Source organism: Fundulus heteroclitus, chromosome 9 (assembly GCF_011125445.2).
Source record: "Fundulus heteroclitus isolate FHET01 chromosome 9, MU-UCD_Fhet_4.1, whole genome shotgun sequence".
NCBI lineage: Eukaryota > Metazoa > Chordata > Actinopteri > Cyprinodontiformes > Fundulidae > Fundulus > Fundulus heteroclitus.
This window is the reverse complement of record NC_046369.1, coordinates 32,669,560-32,688,007: the sequence shown is the minus strand read 5'-3', so window position 1 is coordinate 32,688,007 and position 18,448 is coordinate 32,669,560. Positions and strand designations below refer to the sequence as shown.

The 18,448-nt window shown below is 44.3% G+C and overlaps 1 protein-coding gene across 1 annotated transcript; it reads right to left on the bottom strand.

Annotated features, from left to right (window-relative positions):
- Positions 1 to 390: 390 nt before the first annotated feature.
- On the bottom strand, positions 391 to 18,340 carry zmp:0000001174 (retinoic acid-induced protein 2). The gene is made up of 2 exons (XM_012861265.3): positions 18,146 to 18,340; positions 391 to 4,483 (listed from the first exon to the last, which is right to left on the bottom strand). Exon 2 carries the CDS (start codon positions 4,473 to 4,475, stop codon positions 2,850 to 2,852), a length of 1,626 nt encoding a protein of 541 aa, XP_012716719.2. The 5' UTR covers positions 4,476 to 4,483; positions 18,146 to 18,340; the 3' UTR covers positions 391 to 2,849.
- Positions 18,341 to 18,448: the final 108 nt, after the last annotated feature.

Below are 18,448 nucleotides of genomic sequence, written 5' to 3'. Positions count from 1 at the left end.
ATGGTGAATAAAGTCATCCTGCTCTCATCTAACAAGATTGAGCAGCAAACGCCAGTGGAGCTCCACCACGGTGCCAGGCAGCGAGCACAGGGCCTCCTGCAGGATGCTGGGCCCTCAGGCCCCCCATGGTGAAGTCTGTTTCTAATGGCTGGGTCACACACATTCATGCAAGCGGCCCATGAGGTAGCTTTGTGCCCTCATGGGCCGGATTCTTTATACTGTCCATCCATACATCCTGTTTTTTTTTTTAAAGCCTGACCGCAGTAGAAAAATCAGCCATGACCCTCATGTATGATTGAACTCAGGAAACCTGGGTCTGGAAAAGCGTGTTATTCTGATATGAAAAATGTGTAAACATCCTGCAGAAAGAATCAAGCCAACACACGGATCTGGACTTGAAAAAATGTTGTTCACTCCCATGTAGAAAAAAAAAGCACACATACATGACACTTAGCAAATAATTAAATACACATTTCCACATGTGATTCTTCATTATCTTAAACTGCTGTCAGGAGCTGAGAGAGGCCGGCATACAAAATGCTTTCTGCTCTCCCGCCTGGCCGTCTGGGACATAAAACATATCTGCATAAATTAAAAAAGGTGCACAAATAATAAATTAGAGGGAGATCCAGTCCGCGCAAAGTGATCAGCACAACTCGCTCTCTCGTGAAAGGAACGCAGGCGTCAGATGTTGTGGGATCACTAAACAACAAAGGTATAAATAAAAGAAAATGGAAAAACGTGGAGCTCGGAGGTATTTTCCATTTCAGTTCATCCAGACAGTCGGCATGTGGCCGCTGTTAGTTCTTGGCCCGCTGCTCGCACATTTACACAGCTCTTCAGATCATAAACGGCGCGGTGACGTTTTAGCAGAGTGGGCAGGACGGACACCCTGGGAGTTTTTTTTTTTTTTTTTTAACTATTACAAAGTGCACTCGGATCAACAACACATCCCACATTCACAGCTCTGGTCCAAACCGCCACGGGAAGAAAAAAAAAACAAACAACATTTCCACAACATGTTTGATAAGAGAGCAGGATGGAGTTGCATCAATACTAATAACATACTAATCACACACAAAACAAACACATACAGCTTTTTCTCCCCCACCGATGTAAAGGAAATCATTTCTTGACTGCGGAGGTTAAATAAATGTCAATAAGTTAACGAACAATAAGGAGTTACAGGCTTTTACATATTTGCTGGGAGGCATTTTATCAGCTTTGGCTACAGAACCTGCAAAGTCCTCAATCTCCTTGAAATGTTGCACGTTTTGTCAGGTTCCAACCACAGTGTGTCCGTTCGTTTCATCTAGGTTTTTATGTGAGGCTAACACAGAGCAACACATAGCTGTGGAATACGAGATACTTGTTATGCCTTTGTCTCTTTGCCTTACGAATACATATCTAGAAAGCGTTTGTTACAAATCGAAACAAGCCGAGGGAAACGTCGCGGAGACCATCAAAGCATATTTACGTTCTGGAACAATAATCCCACGCTCTGGTCGTCTCTGTTCAAGACACCATCTGAGAATGGGGAGAGGGACGGTACTGCTGCAAAACCTACCAACCCAAAGAGACAGGCTGGGTACGGGTAGCAATTATCCGAGAAGCAGCAACGATGCCCCTGGTAACTCCGGAGGAGCTGCAGAGACCCACGGCTCAGGTGGGAGAATCTGTCGACGGGACTATTAGACAAACAGAAGAGGTGAAAGAAAGCTGCTGTTGAAAGGAAGCCATGAATGTCCTGCTTGCAGTGTGTCACAGGCCTTACAGGGGACACCACAGACGGCAGAGACTGGGAAGCTGTTTGGAGTTAAACGGGGAGACGAATTGAGCTGAAAACTGGTCAATCTTGGCTTTAAAAGATTTGCGGCTGCAGTAAACTAAAGACATTTGCGTGCCACATTTTTAATTCAGCAAAAATGCCAAAAATATGTCTCATTTTCAATTTAACAAAGTTTTGTGCATTTTGTTATGTTGCTCGATCCCAGTGAAATAGGCTGAAGTTTGTGGCTGCAAAGTGACAAAACGTGGTAAAAACGGAAGGGATGTAAATACATTTGCAAGACATCGAGCGACAAAAGCGGAGCCGCTGGTTTTCCCGGCGCGCCGATCGGCTCATGGAACGCTCCGCTTACATGTGAAAACTATTTCCTAAGACTTTGCTTTTGAGCAAAAATCAAAGCATTTCTTTTTTTTTTTTCCAATTGTCAGCCATTGGCAAGATTGGTTTGATGCATTTACGCAGTCTTTGCCAAGTCATCATTAGCCTGTCGTGCTGAACTCCAACCAATCAGGAAGGAGCGGTTTGCTCCAGTGAGCTTCGATGCCAGTGGGAATTTCCAGCGACATGTTCGAACAGTCTTGGTCACGTAAGCCCCCCCCACCCCACCCCAGGATACACATTTTGAGGTTTTCAGTGCACTTGTATAAAAACGTACATGTGGAAAGAAAAGTCGGATGGAGGAATGGAGGCCATGCGTCTTTCCTGAAACTCAACAGTCAGACGTGGGATTGTTTGAGTTTATGTGACATGTTACAGAATCAGCGTCTCCCATTTACTGAGACACACACAAGGAGGGAATGAAGCTGCCATACACAACACGAAGGCTCATACATCACTAAAAAACACAGCAGTTCAGAGAAAAACAAACCTTTTCTCCAGTTCATGTCTCACACTAAGCTCCGCCCCCTTTTAGAGCCACGCTCTCTGACTGGACAGCTAAATGTTTGATTCTCTGTGCAGAATGCCCACATGTGAGTGTTGTTATACTGTCTGGGGAGATGGCGGAGAGCCATGCAGCCATTAACCCCCCCACACACTCTCCCCCCTCTGGTGAGCACTCTCACTTCCTGGGCAGTAGTGCTGCGAGTCTCTGCTTCTTAATTGGAAGGAAGTGGATCTCCTGGGAGCTGACCTTCTTTAGCTTGATGGCTCTGTTTTTAGTGACCTTTTTATGCGGGTTGTTGGGGTCTTGCTCCCCATGAGACGATGACGGCATCCCGTAGAGGTGCTGCAGAGAGGCCGCCTGGCTGCCGTCCCGTTTGATGGAGAAGTTCTTGGTCGAGACTCCGGAAAGGCCTTTAATTTTCCCACAGAGGATGGCGGGAATGGCGTCTTTCACCGAGACGATGACCTTGGCCGTCTGCGATGTGCTTACTATCTCCAGGTTTCCAGCTCCGCCGAGAGAAGCCTCCTGGCCCAGGGAGCCGGGTCCAGCCACGCCGGTGTCAACCAGCCACTTGTGCTGCCGGCTGAACTCCAGCGAGGTCAGGCTGCCCAGGAGTTTGGAATCTAAACTCGGAGCGCATTCGACACCCAGAGACAACGCAGTGCTGGATGCACCTTGGCTCGACTCTAAGGCTACTTTTCGGTCTGACTGAACACACTTTTTCCTAACGCCAGGCACAGACAGGTCCAGCACGTTGTCCTGGTGAGGACTGGGGTATTCCTGTTTTGGTTCGATCGGACATGCCCTGACAGAGAGGTCCAGAACCTGCCCCTCCTCTTGAGGCAGCGAGGACAGGGGCCCGTTCTGTGGCTGGGAATGAGCCATGCACTTCCTTAAGGACAAAGAGGGAGAGGTAGTATCTCTTGGTGGCGTCTGAGTGCTTTTACTCACAGTGCAAACTGGTTTTGGCATGCTCCCTTTCGAGTCCTCACTTTGAGCAACGGGGATGGGGATGGGGAGAGGGACAGGCAGAGGCACTGGTAGGGGAATGATCACAGGGTAGGGGACTAAGAGCGTAGGAGGAGGGACTAGAGGCGCCAAAGGGGAGGTGTAGGGAGGTGTGAGAGGAGGGAGGGGAAAAAAGGCAGAACCTGGGGACTGACAGGCAGAAGACCCTGCCTGGGGAGGGAAAAGATCCTGCAGGATAGCAGCAAACGCCGGATTCTGCAGGAGGGACAGCAGGTTGGCTTCCTGCGTCTGTCCTGCTCCCTTCGGGTCGATAGCTGGAGGTAGACCAAACGTCAGAGGATTCTGACACAGGACGCTGTTCTGGAGGGGCAACGGTGCACAGCCAGCGGTCTGAGGGATGACAGAGGGATTCATGTGCTGGAGGACCTGCTGGTCCAGGACCAGGGGGAGTGAAACCGGGCTTTGGCTGGCTATCAAGTAGGGCGCTCCCCCTATTTGTCCGAGCTGAGGGGCAGCCGCTCCGGCCATCTGGAGCTGGATGGGCAGCATCAGCGGACTGTCTCCCAGACACACCGGGTGGAGGACGGTGGTAGCCACTTTCAGGGCCACTCCTCCAGGAGACTCAGCGGAGGCACCAACCACTGACGCCGAAGGATCGTCCACATGGTTGGAGATCCCTCCTTTGGTCCCGCTGCCGTCACACGAGTCGGCCGTGAGGGGGTTTTCTCCGTCTTCCACTTTCCCGATGACTTCCCCGCCTCGCTCCTCCGTGCTGCACACGTCGCTCTGCGGCTGCGCTGCGGTTAGACGGACGTCATCGTTGCCTTCCATGATTCAGTCTGAAAAGTTGATAAAGATCATACAGTTAGCTTGAGGCATAATCCACAGTTCGTCCTGCTGCTCCAGAAACAGAAAACTCTGAACGTTCGATGGGTGTTGAAACTCACACCGCACCACCAGGCGTGTCGTGGCGAATTCAGCTCAACCACCACTGCCGTCACACAGCGGGCATTCTGCTCTAAACTTTAAAATGATCCGTGAATTTAAAGTTTCATAACTGTAGGGAAAAAGCTCCAACAAGTGGAAGATAAATGAGAAAAATAAAGTATGTCATGATAGAGAGATGCAGAAAACTAATTGAAAGAAAACTTTGAAGCTGTAGATCCTCGCAATTCCAGTCAGAGGTTTCAATACACTACTAATCTGCATCAATCTCATTATTTTTGGCCTTTATTGATTTGCTTGACCCACTCATGGGTAGAATGATGGTATAACAGTTAATATAAAAACATTGTTTTACTGTGTATTTTCTCTACTACACACCAGATCAAAAATCCAATTTAAAGGCGCAGTTATATAGATTTACTCTAAATAACGTTTGGATGAAGGTCTCTGAGCTAACTGCCTCCTGACTACTCAGTTTCTGTAGACATCAACAAGGGTTTGGCATACTTCTGACTGGATATTTGACCCCGGTTCTTCCCAGAAATTGTAAAGATGATTTAAATGGGCTGCTTTCCTGGCAGGGACCTGCTCAGGGACATTACATCAGCCTATTGCTAGCCAGCTTTAGCCGTTCCAGCACCCAGTGGTTTGCTGTGTGTTTTGGATCATCACCCTGTTGGAGCACAGATTTGTGAAGCCGATGCGTTCGCTTCACTGTAAACCATGACACTGGTGTTCCAGTGGTTTTCACTTGATGGCAGTCTTCACCCCTGATGGTTCCTGTTGAACTTTTCAACCAACCTTGTCTCAACTGAGGCCGGTGGTTAAGGGTCAAGTTGGTCAAACCTGGGAACAGTTTTGTGATCCAACCGGAGAATGATGCCAAAACGCACCACAAACAGGCTTTAGAATGGATACAGCAGGCCAACATTAGGTTCCCATCATGGCCATGCCCCCGATCATAGTGAAAATCTCTGGAATGGTGCTATTGAGAAGGTAAACTGTGCTAGGACGAGCTTTTCTCCAAGCTGGTTATTTCTTTCCATACAGTTCTAGTTGCACCAACTGAACTTTAAACAGGACGCCTTTAGACTAGTGCGCACAATCGGAAAAATAATTATTTAAAATAAACTAAATAAAAACATTACTATCTCAGGGTATAACATGATTTCATGGTTTGAGAGTGTAAAATTTCACAATATTTCTCCCCAGACTAAGACCTGTCTTTCAAAGTGCCATCCCTTTAGTTTCAGCATTTTCTCGTGGAGCGTAAACTGTCATTATGAGCCTCAGATTCAAAGGCAATTGCTTGTATTTCCAGCAATATTCAGTGTCCCCATAAGGTTCATTTGTCAGATTAAAAGACCCTTTTGGAAAATAACAACCGTTAAGCTGGTATAAAACACAGTTTTCATTAAGCCCACAATTCTGTATTAAACATCTGTTATTGGTCTGATCTAATATTGGATCTGAAATGTCGCGTTTCCATTAACTGAGCGGAAAAATCCTCATAATTAACAGAAATAAAGACTATATACAACTTTATAATGTGTTTCACTTTGTGAATTGAGTTAACAAAACACATGGACTTTTACAAAAACATTTCATTGTATTAACCATGACGGTAAGTAGAGAGTCACCGGTCCGATACCTAGATCGGATATCGGCTCCGATATGGACTAGTTATAGCTGGATCGGATACCGGATGAATGACGCAGATCCAGCATTCCGATCAAGTCATTTCATTTTTTTTCATTAATATCATACAGAGCAATCCAGTAATCGCAGTCTAGTGATGAGCAAACACAGAGCATCATGCAGCAAGCCAAGTCTGCTATTTGGAAAAATTTCCAAACTCGACAGTTTGACTGGTGGTGATAAAGTTGGTAAATTCAACACCACAAACTTAAATAAGCACCTCCTAAAGCACTGTGCTAAAGAGCATGCAGACCTTTTTTTAAACAATGTTTATGTCAAGCCTGATGCCTTCAGTCACATGACACGGCATACGGTTCATTCGTTCAACAGTAGTATTGGATCGGTATCGTGTATGGGCCGATAAGCTCACCCCAGGTATCGCATCAGATTGGAAAAAATTGGATCGATGCATCTCTAATGGTAAGTTTGAAACTCTGATTTGAAAGTAAAGACTGAAATACGGCTGTTACACGAACACTGAAGAAACCACCTTTAGATTGAGGCAGATGCAGTGGGAATGATTTGTAAGCTCTGGGAAAATACAACATGCTTCAGAGGTTCCTCGTAGTGCTAATATAATGGCTTTAATGAGTTGATTACCCCTAGGTCAATAATCTAAAACACGAACTGGACAATAACAGACCGAACGGATACTCTTTAAAACAGTTTAAGATGTATCAAACCTTAATTCGACTTGTTAAAAGCACAAAAGGTTTTCTGATCTTTTCTGTGTGCCTTTCTGGCATTAGGACCACCTTTGAATAAGAACTGCTGTATATCAGTTCTAGTTAAACCTGAATTGGATTTTTCTTCACTTACTGCACATTCTTTAAAAACATAATTTATAGATTGTGAATTCTTAGTTTTCTCCACAAACACCGCCAAAAACTGTCTCATCTCATCCCTAGGACCCCAATTCTGGGAATCAGCTCCTCTCTTGAGCTGGATGTCTTGTGACACCCCCCTAATTGTTATCATATTCTATGAATCATCAGCAGCAGATTGTTCGCTCACTGTCAAAACTCCCAAATGTCCAGTGGCATTGAACTTGTGCAGGTGTAGTCTTAATAAATCATCTCTACCATGCAGGAAAGCCAAGTTATATGGTTGTGTGGAACATGGGAGGGTACCCATTACATGTTAAGTGCTGTCTAAAGGAGTTCTCTAAGCTTTTTAAAAAATTAATCTCCAAGAAAAACCAAAAAAACGTTTTAGTCATTAAACAAGATATATATACATGTGCATTCTATCTCGGGGGTACAGTTCCTCTAATAGCTTTGGCTCAAATAATGCCAGTGAGACGCTTCTTGCAGCCAACTACTGGTCTCTGACATCAGTCTGAGGAAAGTTCCCCCCCCCCACACACTCACTTTCAGCTGTGAGATGTTTCAGCCAGTTTTAAATCACCCCGCAGCATCTCAATGAGATCCAGATCTGTGTCGGCCCAGGACTTGGTGGATTTACAGCCTTGTTTTTGGGTCATTAGCACTTTTGCAAGGTCCAATTCTACAAAAAGAATTATAAGTCAACATTTGTTAAAAATCACCATTTTTAACAGATGGTCTCAATCTATCCTACACCCTCTCTCACACACGGCAGACGGTCATGGTGGAGTCTAAGATGGTGAGCTGACCAGGTCCTCCTGCAGCAAAGCAGCCCCAAACCAGGACGCTCCCCCCTCCGTGCTGGACAGTGGATGTGACGTTCACTCCCTGGAACTGTTACTTGTTTCATGCTTTTTAGATAGATAGGGTTCTCTTCTCGCAAAGCTCCCATGAAAATAACATTTTAGGCTTTTTGGTGACTCCTATTAGCATGCTGCTGTCTGCTTTAAGGGATAACCTATTTGGATGCTCACGCCTGCACTACATAGTGTCAGCTATTTTGAATGTCGCCCTCTTGTAGAGCAACGGCTGATTTCAGATTCTATTGAGACCTCTTTAAATCCCTTACCACACTCTCTGAGCTGCAACGCTCTTCTTTCTGAAGGACAAAGACAGCTTTCTGACCTCATCGAGATGGTTGCTCTTACTTCAACAGGCAGGAGAAGACCAAACTAAATGTCTGAGGGTTTAAACAGGGGATACTTCCTTCAAAATGCTGAGTCTTGTGCTTATGATCCAGATAGTTTCATTTGTTTTTTTTGGCTGTGTATTGGAAACTCTGGTTTCTCATCAATGAACACATCCGATCACGGCTCACTTTGGCCATATTTGATATTTTGGTGTCACTAAATCCGTTTCGCAGACCAAACGCTTAGACGAACGTATCATTTAAATGATCGAGAAAGCAGAAGATAAAAAATAAAAATTAGGAAACTATTTGCTATAACTATAGCTACTAAGCTTGAACAGAGAAACCTGCCTTAGATGAAGCGGTACCAGTCCACATGCAGTGACCTCTTATCAGTAAGAACCTGTCCACCAGAGTCAAGACATTTAACCAGGAAAAGGTCACAAAGGAAAACCCGAGCCGGTCTCCATCACTACCTTTAGTGGCTGCTGCGTTCTAACACTCTAACCCTACAGTGTGTGTTTTGTCCTCCACACTATCTATCTGACACCGATCTACAACACATGTCCTGCCTGCACTGACCCTCACCCCCTCCCCTCCCCTCCCATCCCATCCCCGTGTCATAGTAATAATGAAACGTCCCCTGGGTGCTCGGAGAGATGATCCCTCCAATATCAGCAGAGTCAATTATTCATACGGATGGGTGCAAACAGGATAACGTAGAGCTCTGGAAAAAAAAAAGGGGGGGGAGGGGGTGACGTTTGTGAAACATACCAACGTAGGCAGCAGCTTTTTGGTGACCAGCTCAGTTAAATACACCCATGTAGTTTCAATTCCCAGACACAGCCGTGACTCCTCTCCCTCCGAGCCACTTTCATGTAGTGTCGTGTTGCCTCAGTGAGCAGAGAGGAGTAGACGTGGTTCCCCTCAGGCTGCTTTTATATTGTTCTGTAGCATAGATGAGACATTGTAATGAGGCTCTGATGGATTACAGTGAAAGCGGCCGGTCGCTCGCTCATCTTGCCCCGCATTCATGTCTGAAAACATCCCTGAGCATGCTTTAAGAGAAGCCAAGAAAACTTGCCCCATCCCTTCAATTTGTTCACATTGTGTCCAGCTAAAACGACAAACTTCCACTCATTTTATTGGGATTTTATGCGACAGACCAAACACTAAGCACCGTCCAGCTGTGAAGTGAGGATAAAAATACGCAGCATCTGAAACGTGTTGCATGCAGCCTCCTTTACTCTGATACTCCAAAGTTGAATACACCGGCCCTCAGGATTAGGGGCTGGGCGATATGGAATTTAAATTTGATCCCGATATATTGTGGTACTATTGTGGTACTTGATGTCAAATATTGCCCCATAAATAAAAATACTGTCCTTAAAAAAACACAATAAATAATGAAACATACATTAAAACAAAATCTGAAATGTTTCATCGAGACGCAAGTTAAAGAAATTAGATTTTTGATCAAAAAACTGCACACAGTAACGACATTTAACTATATTTTTGAATTTATTGATGCTCTGAAGAAACCAACAGTGGAGAAAACAGCTAAAATAACAATCATGACAATACTGGCAGTTTTTTTGTTTTTGTTTTGGACATTAATAATTGGAATTTATCGTTGTCAAACCCAGTCCAATTTCCCAAAGTTTTGCAAATACCGATTTAACCAAAGAAGAAGAACATAAAGAGGATTCTAAGTTGTTTTTTTTTCTAACCCTCCTGCCCTGACATCATTAATTATTAACGTGTGAAAGAGCTGCTATTGTAAAACAAGGTTGTTTAAATATTTTATTGCAAAGACGGAGTTTGGCATCTTATAGTAGTGATTAGCACCGTTAGCATAACTCAGACAGCAGTCTGCTTGTGGAAAGTTCACAAAGTAAACAGCCACTTGCTATAGCCAGAGGTGTCAAAAGTATTCACATCTGTTACTCAAGTAGAAATATAGATACTAGGGTTTAAAAATACCTCTGTATAAGCAGTACATTTCGACTCAAACCTTTACTTAAGTATAAAAGTACCATCCTTAAAACTACAAAAAGTATTTAAGTAAAAGTAATTTAAGTTAAAAAAAATGCCACTAAAGACAAAACCTAAGACCTCCTGCAGCACAGATGCCTGCAATGCACTGAGAGCAAACTATTTAGTACAGTGCAAATATATTGAAGGTATATTTAGGTGCAACACCGAGCATCAACATGGTTTTCCTGGAGCAGAAAATTGGTGCAAAAAGTCAAACTTCAGAGACATATTACCAATAATATTTTACTTGTTATCAAAATTAGTGCATTACCTTCTTATAACAATTACCCTTGTATGGATATCTGTATACAGTAGACAGTGTTGTCAAATTGAATGATAAATCGAAGCAGTTAATCAAAAATAATCCTTAAAAAAGTTCTTCTACACTTTGCTCTTAAGCTTCTGTTGGGTCGTTTGACAAACAAGTTGGTGTAGTACTGCCTCCAACCACAATCAAAATCACTCTGTCCGGGTAACGCTACTTATCTGAATATTTATTTATTTATTTTTGACAAGCCAGAATGAAAACAAGCTGAAATAAAATAGAGGTAATGTAAGGAGTAAAAAGTACAGATAATCGCATAAAAATGTAAGGTGTAAAAGTAAAAAGTAGGCTAAAACATCATTACTCCCTTACAGTATAAATAACTAAAGGTTCTACTTAATTAAAGTAACAAAGTATTCGTACTTAGTTACTTGACACCTCTGGTTATGCACTGCAAAAACGGAACTAAAAATAAGTAAAAATTTCTAGAAATGAGTGCATTTATCCTTGATTTGAGCAGGTAAATAAGATGATTTGCAAATAGAATAAGATTTTTGCACTTAAAATAGGAACAACTCATCTCCATCATCATATTTCAAGCGCAGTATACCTAATTGTCTTATTTTAGAAGTCAAAATACTTCTTCTATTGGCAGATAATCTTATTTATCTGCTCAAATCAAGGACAAATGCACTAATTTCTAGAAGTGTTTACTTATTTTTAGTTCTGTTTTTGCAGTGTAGTATGCTCTCTCTTGCTTTCTCGCAGCCTGGCTAACTGCAGACATGTCTCGACGTGTTGGAGAAAATACAGTTTTCCTTTTTGACAGCTTTTCCATGCCAGACTCCTCTCCTCAACACCTCACCGACACCAGAAGCAGCTAACTTTGAGTCTTCTTCAAAGTCTACACTGAGTAGCGTTTTTTTACTGCTACAACCTAGCAGGCCTTGGGTATGGTGGCTTTAGCCAATCACCAATCAGGGTTGCTGAAAAGCCCGTTTCAGTCACCAGCAGAACAGTTTGTGCCTCTCTAGAGTAAATCCAGCTGTTCTGTGAGGGCCTGGGAGGTTTGTTAGCGAACATTAAAGAGAACAAGCAGCATGACGAAGACCAAGGAACACAGCACACAGACATTAAAGCAAATTGTAAACTATCTCCTTGAGCGCCGTTTAATCCATCACCCATAAATGTAAAAAGCAAAGCTCATGGGGTATGAATACTTTTGCATAGCACTGTACATTTAACCATCTCTTTTAAAAACACTGTCAAGACAAGACTTACACACAAAAAGAAATCTGTTGTATGAATGACGAGCCGGCTTGTCGTGGCAGGATATTAACAGACTGTTGTCCCACACTCTCTGCCTTGTCCTCATAATGTCCTCGTTCATCGTGGGAGTCACGGGACCTCGGCTAGGAACCACGCATTTGCTGTGCGAAAATCAATGAGCGAGTCTCTGTCCTCAGCTCATTCCTCGCTCCCTTTTTACGATCCCCTTTCATCGAAGGCACAAAACAAAACAAAAAAAACTGCATCTAATTTAAGAATATGAATCGGAAACTTTGGGCTTCCCCGCTCGCCCCCCTCTCTCTCTCTCTCCACTATATCAGATGCTGCGGTCTCACTTGCATTCCAGGAAATTTCAGACAACACATTTCCTGCTTGATAAGACGGTCATGAGGTCTCTGACACGATAACGCCTCTCTGAGCGATATGAAAGGAACCTTTCTTAGTCGGGCCGCTCGTACTGTCCTACAGTCCAGTTTGCAGAAGGTGAGGAGAGGAAAGAAAAAAAAAAACCTCTTGGCTATGTGGTCAGGACGAGATAAGTGAGTTGCATGAGAGACATTAAGAGCTGCATTAGCAAACGTTGCTCCAGATCAGATCAGGTGACCTGATGCTTAAAAGTAATCACCACTTAGTAGACGTGCTGTTGCCCCCCCCCCCCCCCCTCCTAAATCCCTTCCCTCGGGGTCTGTTCACAGGTCACTGCCTCGCCTCCAGTTGACTTGAATCATGTGAGAACAATGTCAAAGCTCAAAGTAGGAAGTTTAACCAGCTCGCTGGAGTGATCCAAAGTACACAGACGGGCTGCGCTCCTCGCTTTATTTCCCGTCACATTATCCACCTCGCTGCCTCCTCTTTGTGTCCGTGTTGTCACAGAGAGGGAAGATCAAAGAGGGATGCCACACCGGCGTCCCGTACAGCGCCCTGCAAACACCCCGCTGGAGCCGTTCACATTTTGTCACGCTACAACCTCAGTCCTTAGAGCGTTCTAGGTGACAGACCAAGACAAAGTTGTGCAAAGGATCTTTAAAAGGAAGGAAAATGATAATTTAAAAAAAAATCTAAGAGGTGTGGGATAAGTTTGGAGAGAGCAGTAATATGAGGAAAGGTTTAGAGATCTTTTTGGCTAAACAGCTCAAACTCAGCTTGGATGGAGAGTGTCTGTGAAGAATGTTTTTTTTTAAGCGCCGCCATAGATTTTAATGTGGATTTAGGTCTGGACTTTGAGCGGTATGAGTATGCTTTGATCCAAGCCATTCGATAGTAGGTCAGACTAAAGGTTTAGGCGTGTCTGCCTCTCCCAGTCTGACGTTTTTGGCAGCCTCGGTCTGGTTTCCAGCTTGTTCCTCCTGAATAAAAGCATGCCCGCAGCATGATGCTGCCACCGACACGTTCAACATTGGGGAGGAGGGCGTGGTCAGGATGATGTAATTCAGGTCTTCGCATAAAAGCTGAATTACTGATGAGATTCCTTTCTTTTAGAGATCTAGCACAATCCTGTGTCGTTCCTTGCTGTCCTGTTTGCTTTCTTCCCAGCTCCAGTATTCTCTGTGCGTCAACAGGGTGTGTAGATCGCGCTGTTAGAAACAGTCCATGCGTGGTGCAGCTTCAATTAAAACGTGAGCTAACGGCGCAGACACGCAAACGCGGACGAACCTGGAGTCAGCCTTTGACACGGAGCAAACCGGCGGCACATTTTGTTCGTAAACCTCACACGTCATCTGCAGGCGCTCTGTGTTCCTACGCCAGAGGCAGCTAAATGAGTAAACAGGCCAGAAGAGACCAAACAGAGAGCCAAATGAGATCCCTCCCCTGTCCCCTTTACTGTAATCATTTCCACATTTTCTGCACCCCCCCCCCCTCCTCCCCTCCTTGCCTCATTGATGAAATGTACGCCATGGTAAATCAGGAGCAGGGAGAAAACAACAGCCCTTAATTCCAGCCCGAGCTGCATCAGGCTAGACTGCAGTCTGGAAGCCTTGAAAAAAAAAAACAAAAAAAAAACGCAGCTTCCTCTGTGACAGACATCTCCCTTGCTTTTGTGTTTGGATGCAGCCAGAGCAAACAAAAGCAGCGGGGATGGCTGCAGCATGGCGGATGATCTAAAGGTCACCTCCATCAACACCCCTCCGCTCCACCAGCCAATTATATCTCATTAGAAAGGCACACGGGCTCCCATAATGATGCGCACTCCCTTCCCATCAGCCCAGATTATGTTTTATTCAGCAGCTTGCACCCCCCGGCTGATCCTCTAAATGCCACGCTGACTTCAGTTGGATGAAAACTACTTAACACCTCAATTTAAAAACAACTACAGTAGCCATCATTACGATCCACGTGTGACTCCTGGTCGCTGTTCTCAACCACGTCACAAATGCACCCAGACTAAGAACCAGCACCCATTTTTCCTTTCAAAAGGGATAAACAATACTGTATACATACACACACACACATACATATATATATATATATATATATATATATATATATATATATATATATATATATATATATATATATATATATATATATATATATATATATATATATATATATATATATATATATGGGACTATTCTGGTCTGGTTTTCTACTGTCTCAGCTAGGACGAACGATAAATCAATAACCATATGTATCAATCAATAGACGTGTGGTTTAATAGAGGAACAGTGCATTCTAGTCCATCATATAGGTTAATATCACAGTCACTAAATCCTCCCAACCAATCACAAAGGCAGACCTGGGAACGTTCCGTCACCAAGCCCCGCCCCATTCAGAGTTCACAGAGCACATGTTCTTTTTTTTTTTCTTAAACTTGCAGGTAAAAAGTTGGTTGAATAAAAGGTTGAGTTTGAATTCAGTGTTTTTGTGTTCTGAATCTAAAAATAGGTTGCTAAGTAACAGCAAAAAATGGCCAGGACTGCACTTAAAATATATGTTCTAAATTTAATGAAAATTATCGATATCGGTCAATTTGATTTCTGTTTTATCGATATGCTCTTTTTTCTTTATGTCGTCCAGGCCTAGTCTCAGCCAGAAGCCGGTTTTAGATTGCTTACAGCGCCTCGTAAAAATAGTCATAGCCATTGAAGCTCTTACTTTGTCACATAACAACCACAAACCTCAATGCCTTTTATGTGTCACGCCGACAACACGTAGCGCATAGCTGTGAGGGGGAGAGAAGAAGATCAACTATTTTCAAGATATTTTTACAAACAAGTATTAAAGGGGAGTGGTCATGTATGACTTTACACATTCCTACACCAGTACCTCGCTCCTGTTGCCTACAAAGCATTTACAATTAAATTATCACTCCCTGTTGGCTTATCTTTTATTTCTCTGTTTTACACTTTGTTTTTGCTTTATTTGTTAGTAAATGAAGCAGCTTTGTGTTTACTTCCTATAAGACCACATGATCCAGAACTACTAGGAGTAAACAAGAAGAAGCAATGGAGCAGAGCAAGTCAGCAACGGCCATCGGAGGAGGAAGTAAGTCCAACTCTGGAGATCTCGTTGGTCTTTGATCACGCCGAGCTTACTACGAGGCATTACAGTGGCTTACTGGCTCTTACAGACGCCGCGTCAATTGTCCCCATCTTCCTTTCTGATAGTTCAGCAGTACTGCTGGCAGGTGGTGCAACAATGTCCATGTCTGGTGATCGCACCTGGTGCAAAGTTCTTTACAGGCTCAAAAAGGACAAGTAAACCCCATCAAGACGAACGCTTGCTGTGTTTTGTTTTATTAGAAGATGAATATATGCTTTTATGGTCGAAATATGGGACTAGGCCCCTGTAATGTGGAGTGCATTTGTATGCAGCCCCCACTCAGTTGATACTTTGTCTCCATGCTAACACATGAATATGCTTTTTGATCTCCCACTTATCGCTCAATGATCTGTATGAACAGTTGCAGTCTGGTTTCTGTCTACTCCACAGCACAGAAACTGAACTCGTAAAAATCACCAACGACCTGGCAGCTGATTCTGGTCTACTCACTATCCTCATCCTCCTTGACACCATTAGCCATCCCACCCTCCTCAATAGCTTATTTTCCACCGGCATCACCCACTCTCCACTTGACTGGTTCAGATCCATAACTCTCAGGCTGCACTCAGTTCATTTAACTAACCCTAACCTTCTCATCCCAGCCTTCTCCCGTCACTTCAGGTGTGCCCCAGGGCTCTGTCCTGGGGTTCCTTTTCATCATTTACCTTCTTCCTCTTGGCAATATCTTCAGTAAGTACAATATCAGCTTCCGCTGTTACGCAGATGACACCCAGCTCTAACTCTCTGGTAAACCCACCTCCACTCTGCCAGAACATTCAGCCGCTCTGCACCTCGCCTCTGGAACAGTCTACCTCCGGGAACTCAGAAACCCTACTTCTCTCCCACACGTCAAAATCAAAACCTACCTGTTAACAACAGCATTTTCCCTATGATCGCATTTGTAATATGTAATTTCAACCTGATTTAAATTTTTTGCTTTATGCTCGCTTATTATTATTTGTGTTATGTCGTTTTTAACCAATGTATGGTGACTTTGAATTTCCAGAAAGGCGCCTATAAATAAAATGTATATTATTATTATTATTATTATTATTATTATTATTATTATTATTATTATTATTATTATTATTATTATTATTATTATCATCATCTAAACCCCTCCATTGTAGATCTGACTACGGTATGTTTCGGGCCGCTGTCCTGCAGAGTGTTGATGTAAACATGTTTCTTCCAGAATCGCCCCATATTTTTGCCCCATCTATTCATCCCTGCCCTGCTTTCCTGTCCCTGCTGCGGGAAAACGTACCCACAGCATGACACTGCCTCCACCAACTTTAAAGGACAGATGTGTGGAGAGCAATACTTTAAGGGTGACGCCTTTTTAATGTTTGTACGCCTGTTGGGTTTTAAAGAACATACCGCCTTTACGACTGCCGTGGCAGGGAAATGACTCGGTTTATAACGTTTCTACTAGTGTTGTGCGCACAGAGATTGTCATTAGAACCTTGTCGTGTGGAAAAACAATCCTGTTTTTAATGGATCGTTGCCGTGTGCACAGAGTTATGTTAAGTCTGGGGTCTCTGGCTCCATTAATCCTGGTTTAGGCGGACGCCCATCACCTGGTGGGCTTGCAGTGGTGCCACAACTCTTGATTCTCTTTCCATTTTCACACACACTGGGCAGGGCTCTTTGAGATGCTTAAAGCTTGGTATACTGTTTAATGACCTAAGCTTTAAATAAACCTCACCGCCACCCTAGTCCTGATCTGTCCGGTGTGTTATTTAACAAACATCTGAGCGCTGAACAGCTGTATTTATAGAGAGATTACACATTTCTTACGACTGGACTGTGTTGCATTTTGTGGTCCCTTTTTTTTGTGGATTCTGTAAATTGGACAGAATCCAAACGTGCAGATTTATATCTGACAAAATTAAAAAAGAAGAGAGAGAAACAACAACATGTAAATCCACCGACACTGATCATGCACTTCTTGTTTTGGTTCGGTTGCATGAAATCACACTAAATTAGACAGAAATCGGCGGGTCTGCAGAAAAACAAGGCGCTGCAGCCTGCTTTGCACCGCTTCCTCTCCAGGCCTGTCACAGCCATTTGTCAGAAGACAAACACAGCAAATCCCAAGGCTGCTGGCTGTTGCGACAGAGCCTGACTGTGTCACTCTGCCGGGTTCATCCGAGGAGATCTGCTTCCCTCTGCGCGGCCAATGCACCGGTCCTCCCCTCCCCTCCCCTCCCCTCCCCTCCCCTGCCCTGCCGGGCCGGGAGGGAGACGGACAGCAGTGAACCCGCTCCCTGACGCGTCTGGTCGGCTTGTCATGAGCAGATCATGCACATCTATCCGCCCGTCGGTCCCACCGATGCTCCCCTGCTTGACTTTAAACATGAAATCAAAGACGGGCATGTGGATAATAACCGGCCTGTTATTGGGGAGACCCTCCCTCCTCGCCGCCTCAGCCGTCAAACAATATTCGCCTTATTTACCGCACCGACTCGCTGTCTACGGCGTCTGAAGCGGACAAACGAACCGGAGCCGTGCTGGAGCGCGCGGCATTAGCTTTCTATCTGTTGTTGAATGAAAAAAACGCCAATGTCACTTCATATTACAGCCGGCCGGAGACATTAAACCGTAAAAGCCTTAGCTCAGCCCGTTTTATCTTATCCCCCACCGTCCCTTTAATGTCATTCTGCCTTCAAACGACAGCTTTCCCCTCCGAACGCCGCCGATAACTCACCCTTTAAACAGAAGAGGACATCAGTGCCTGTCGCCTGAGACCGCTTCTCTTCGATTAACGGAGAAAATAGGACCGAAAGCTCCAAAAATAAATAGATACGGTCGCTATTTATCTCTTCATTGCGGCTCCGTCGTAGCGACTCCAGACTGAAGCTGCGCGCGCAGCTGTCAGCGCGGCTCCCTCCTCCTCCTCCTCCTCTTCCTCATCCTCCCCTACAAAGAGGAGAATGATGAGGGGGATGGAGGAGCTCCATAGAAAAAGGCATGAAGGACTAGTTATTTTAAAAAGAAAGAATGCCAACCA

Excerpts from the sequence above, each read along its gene's own strand:
- zmp:0000001174 (XM_012861265.3), bottom strand. The coding sequence starts at position 4,475 with ATGGAAGGCAACGATGACGTCCGTCTAACCGCAGCGCAGCCGCAGAGC.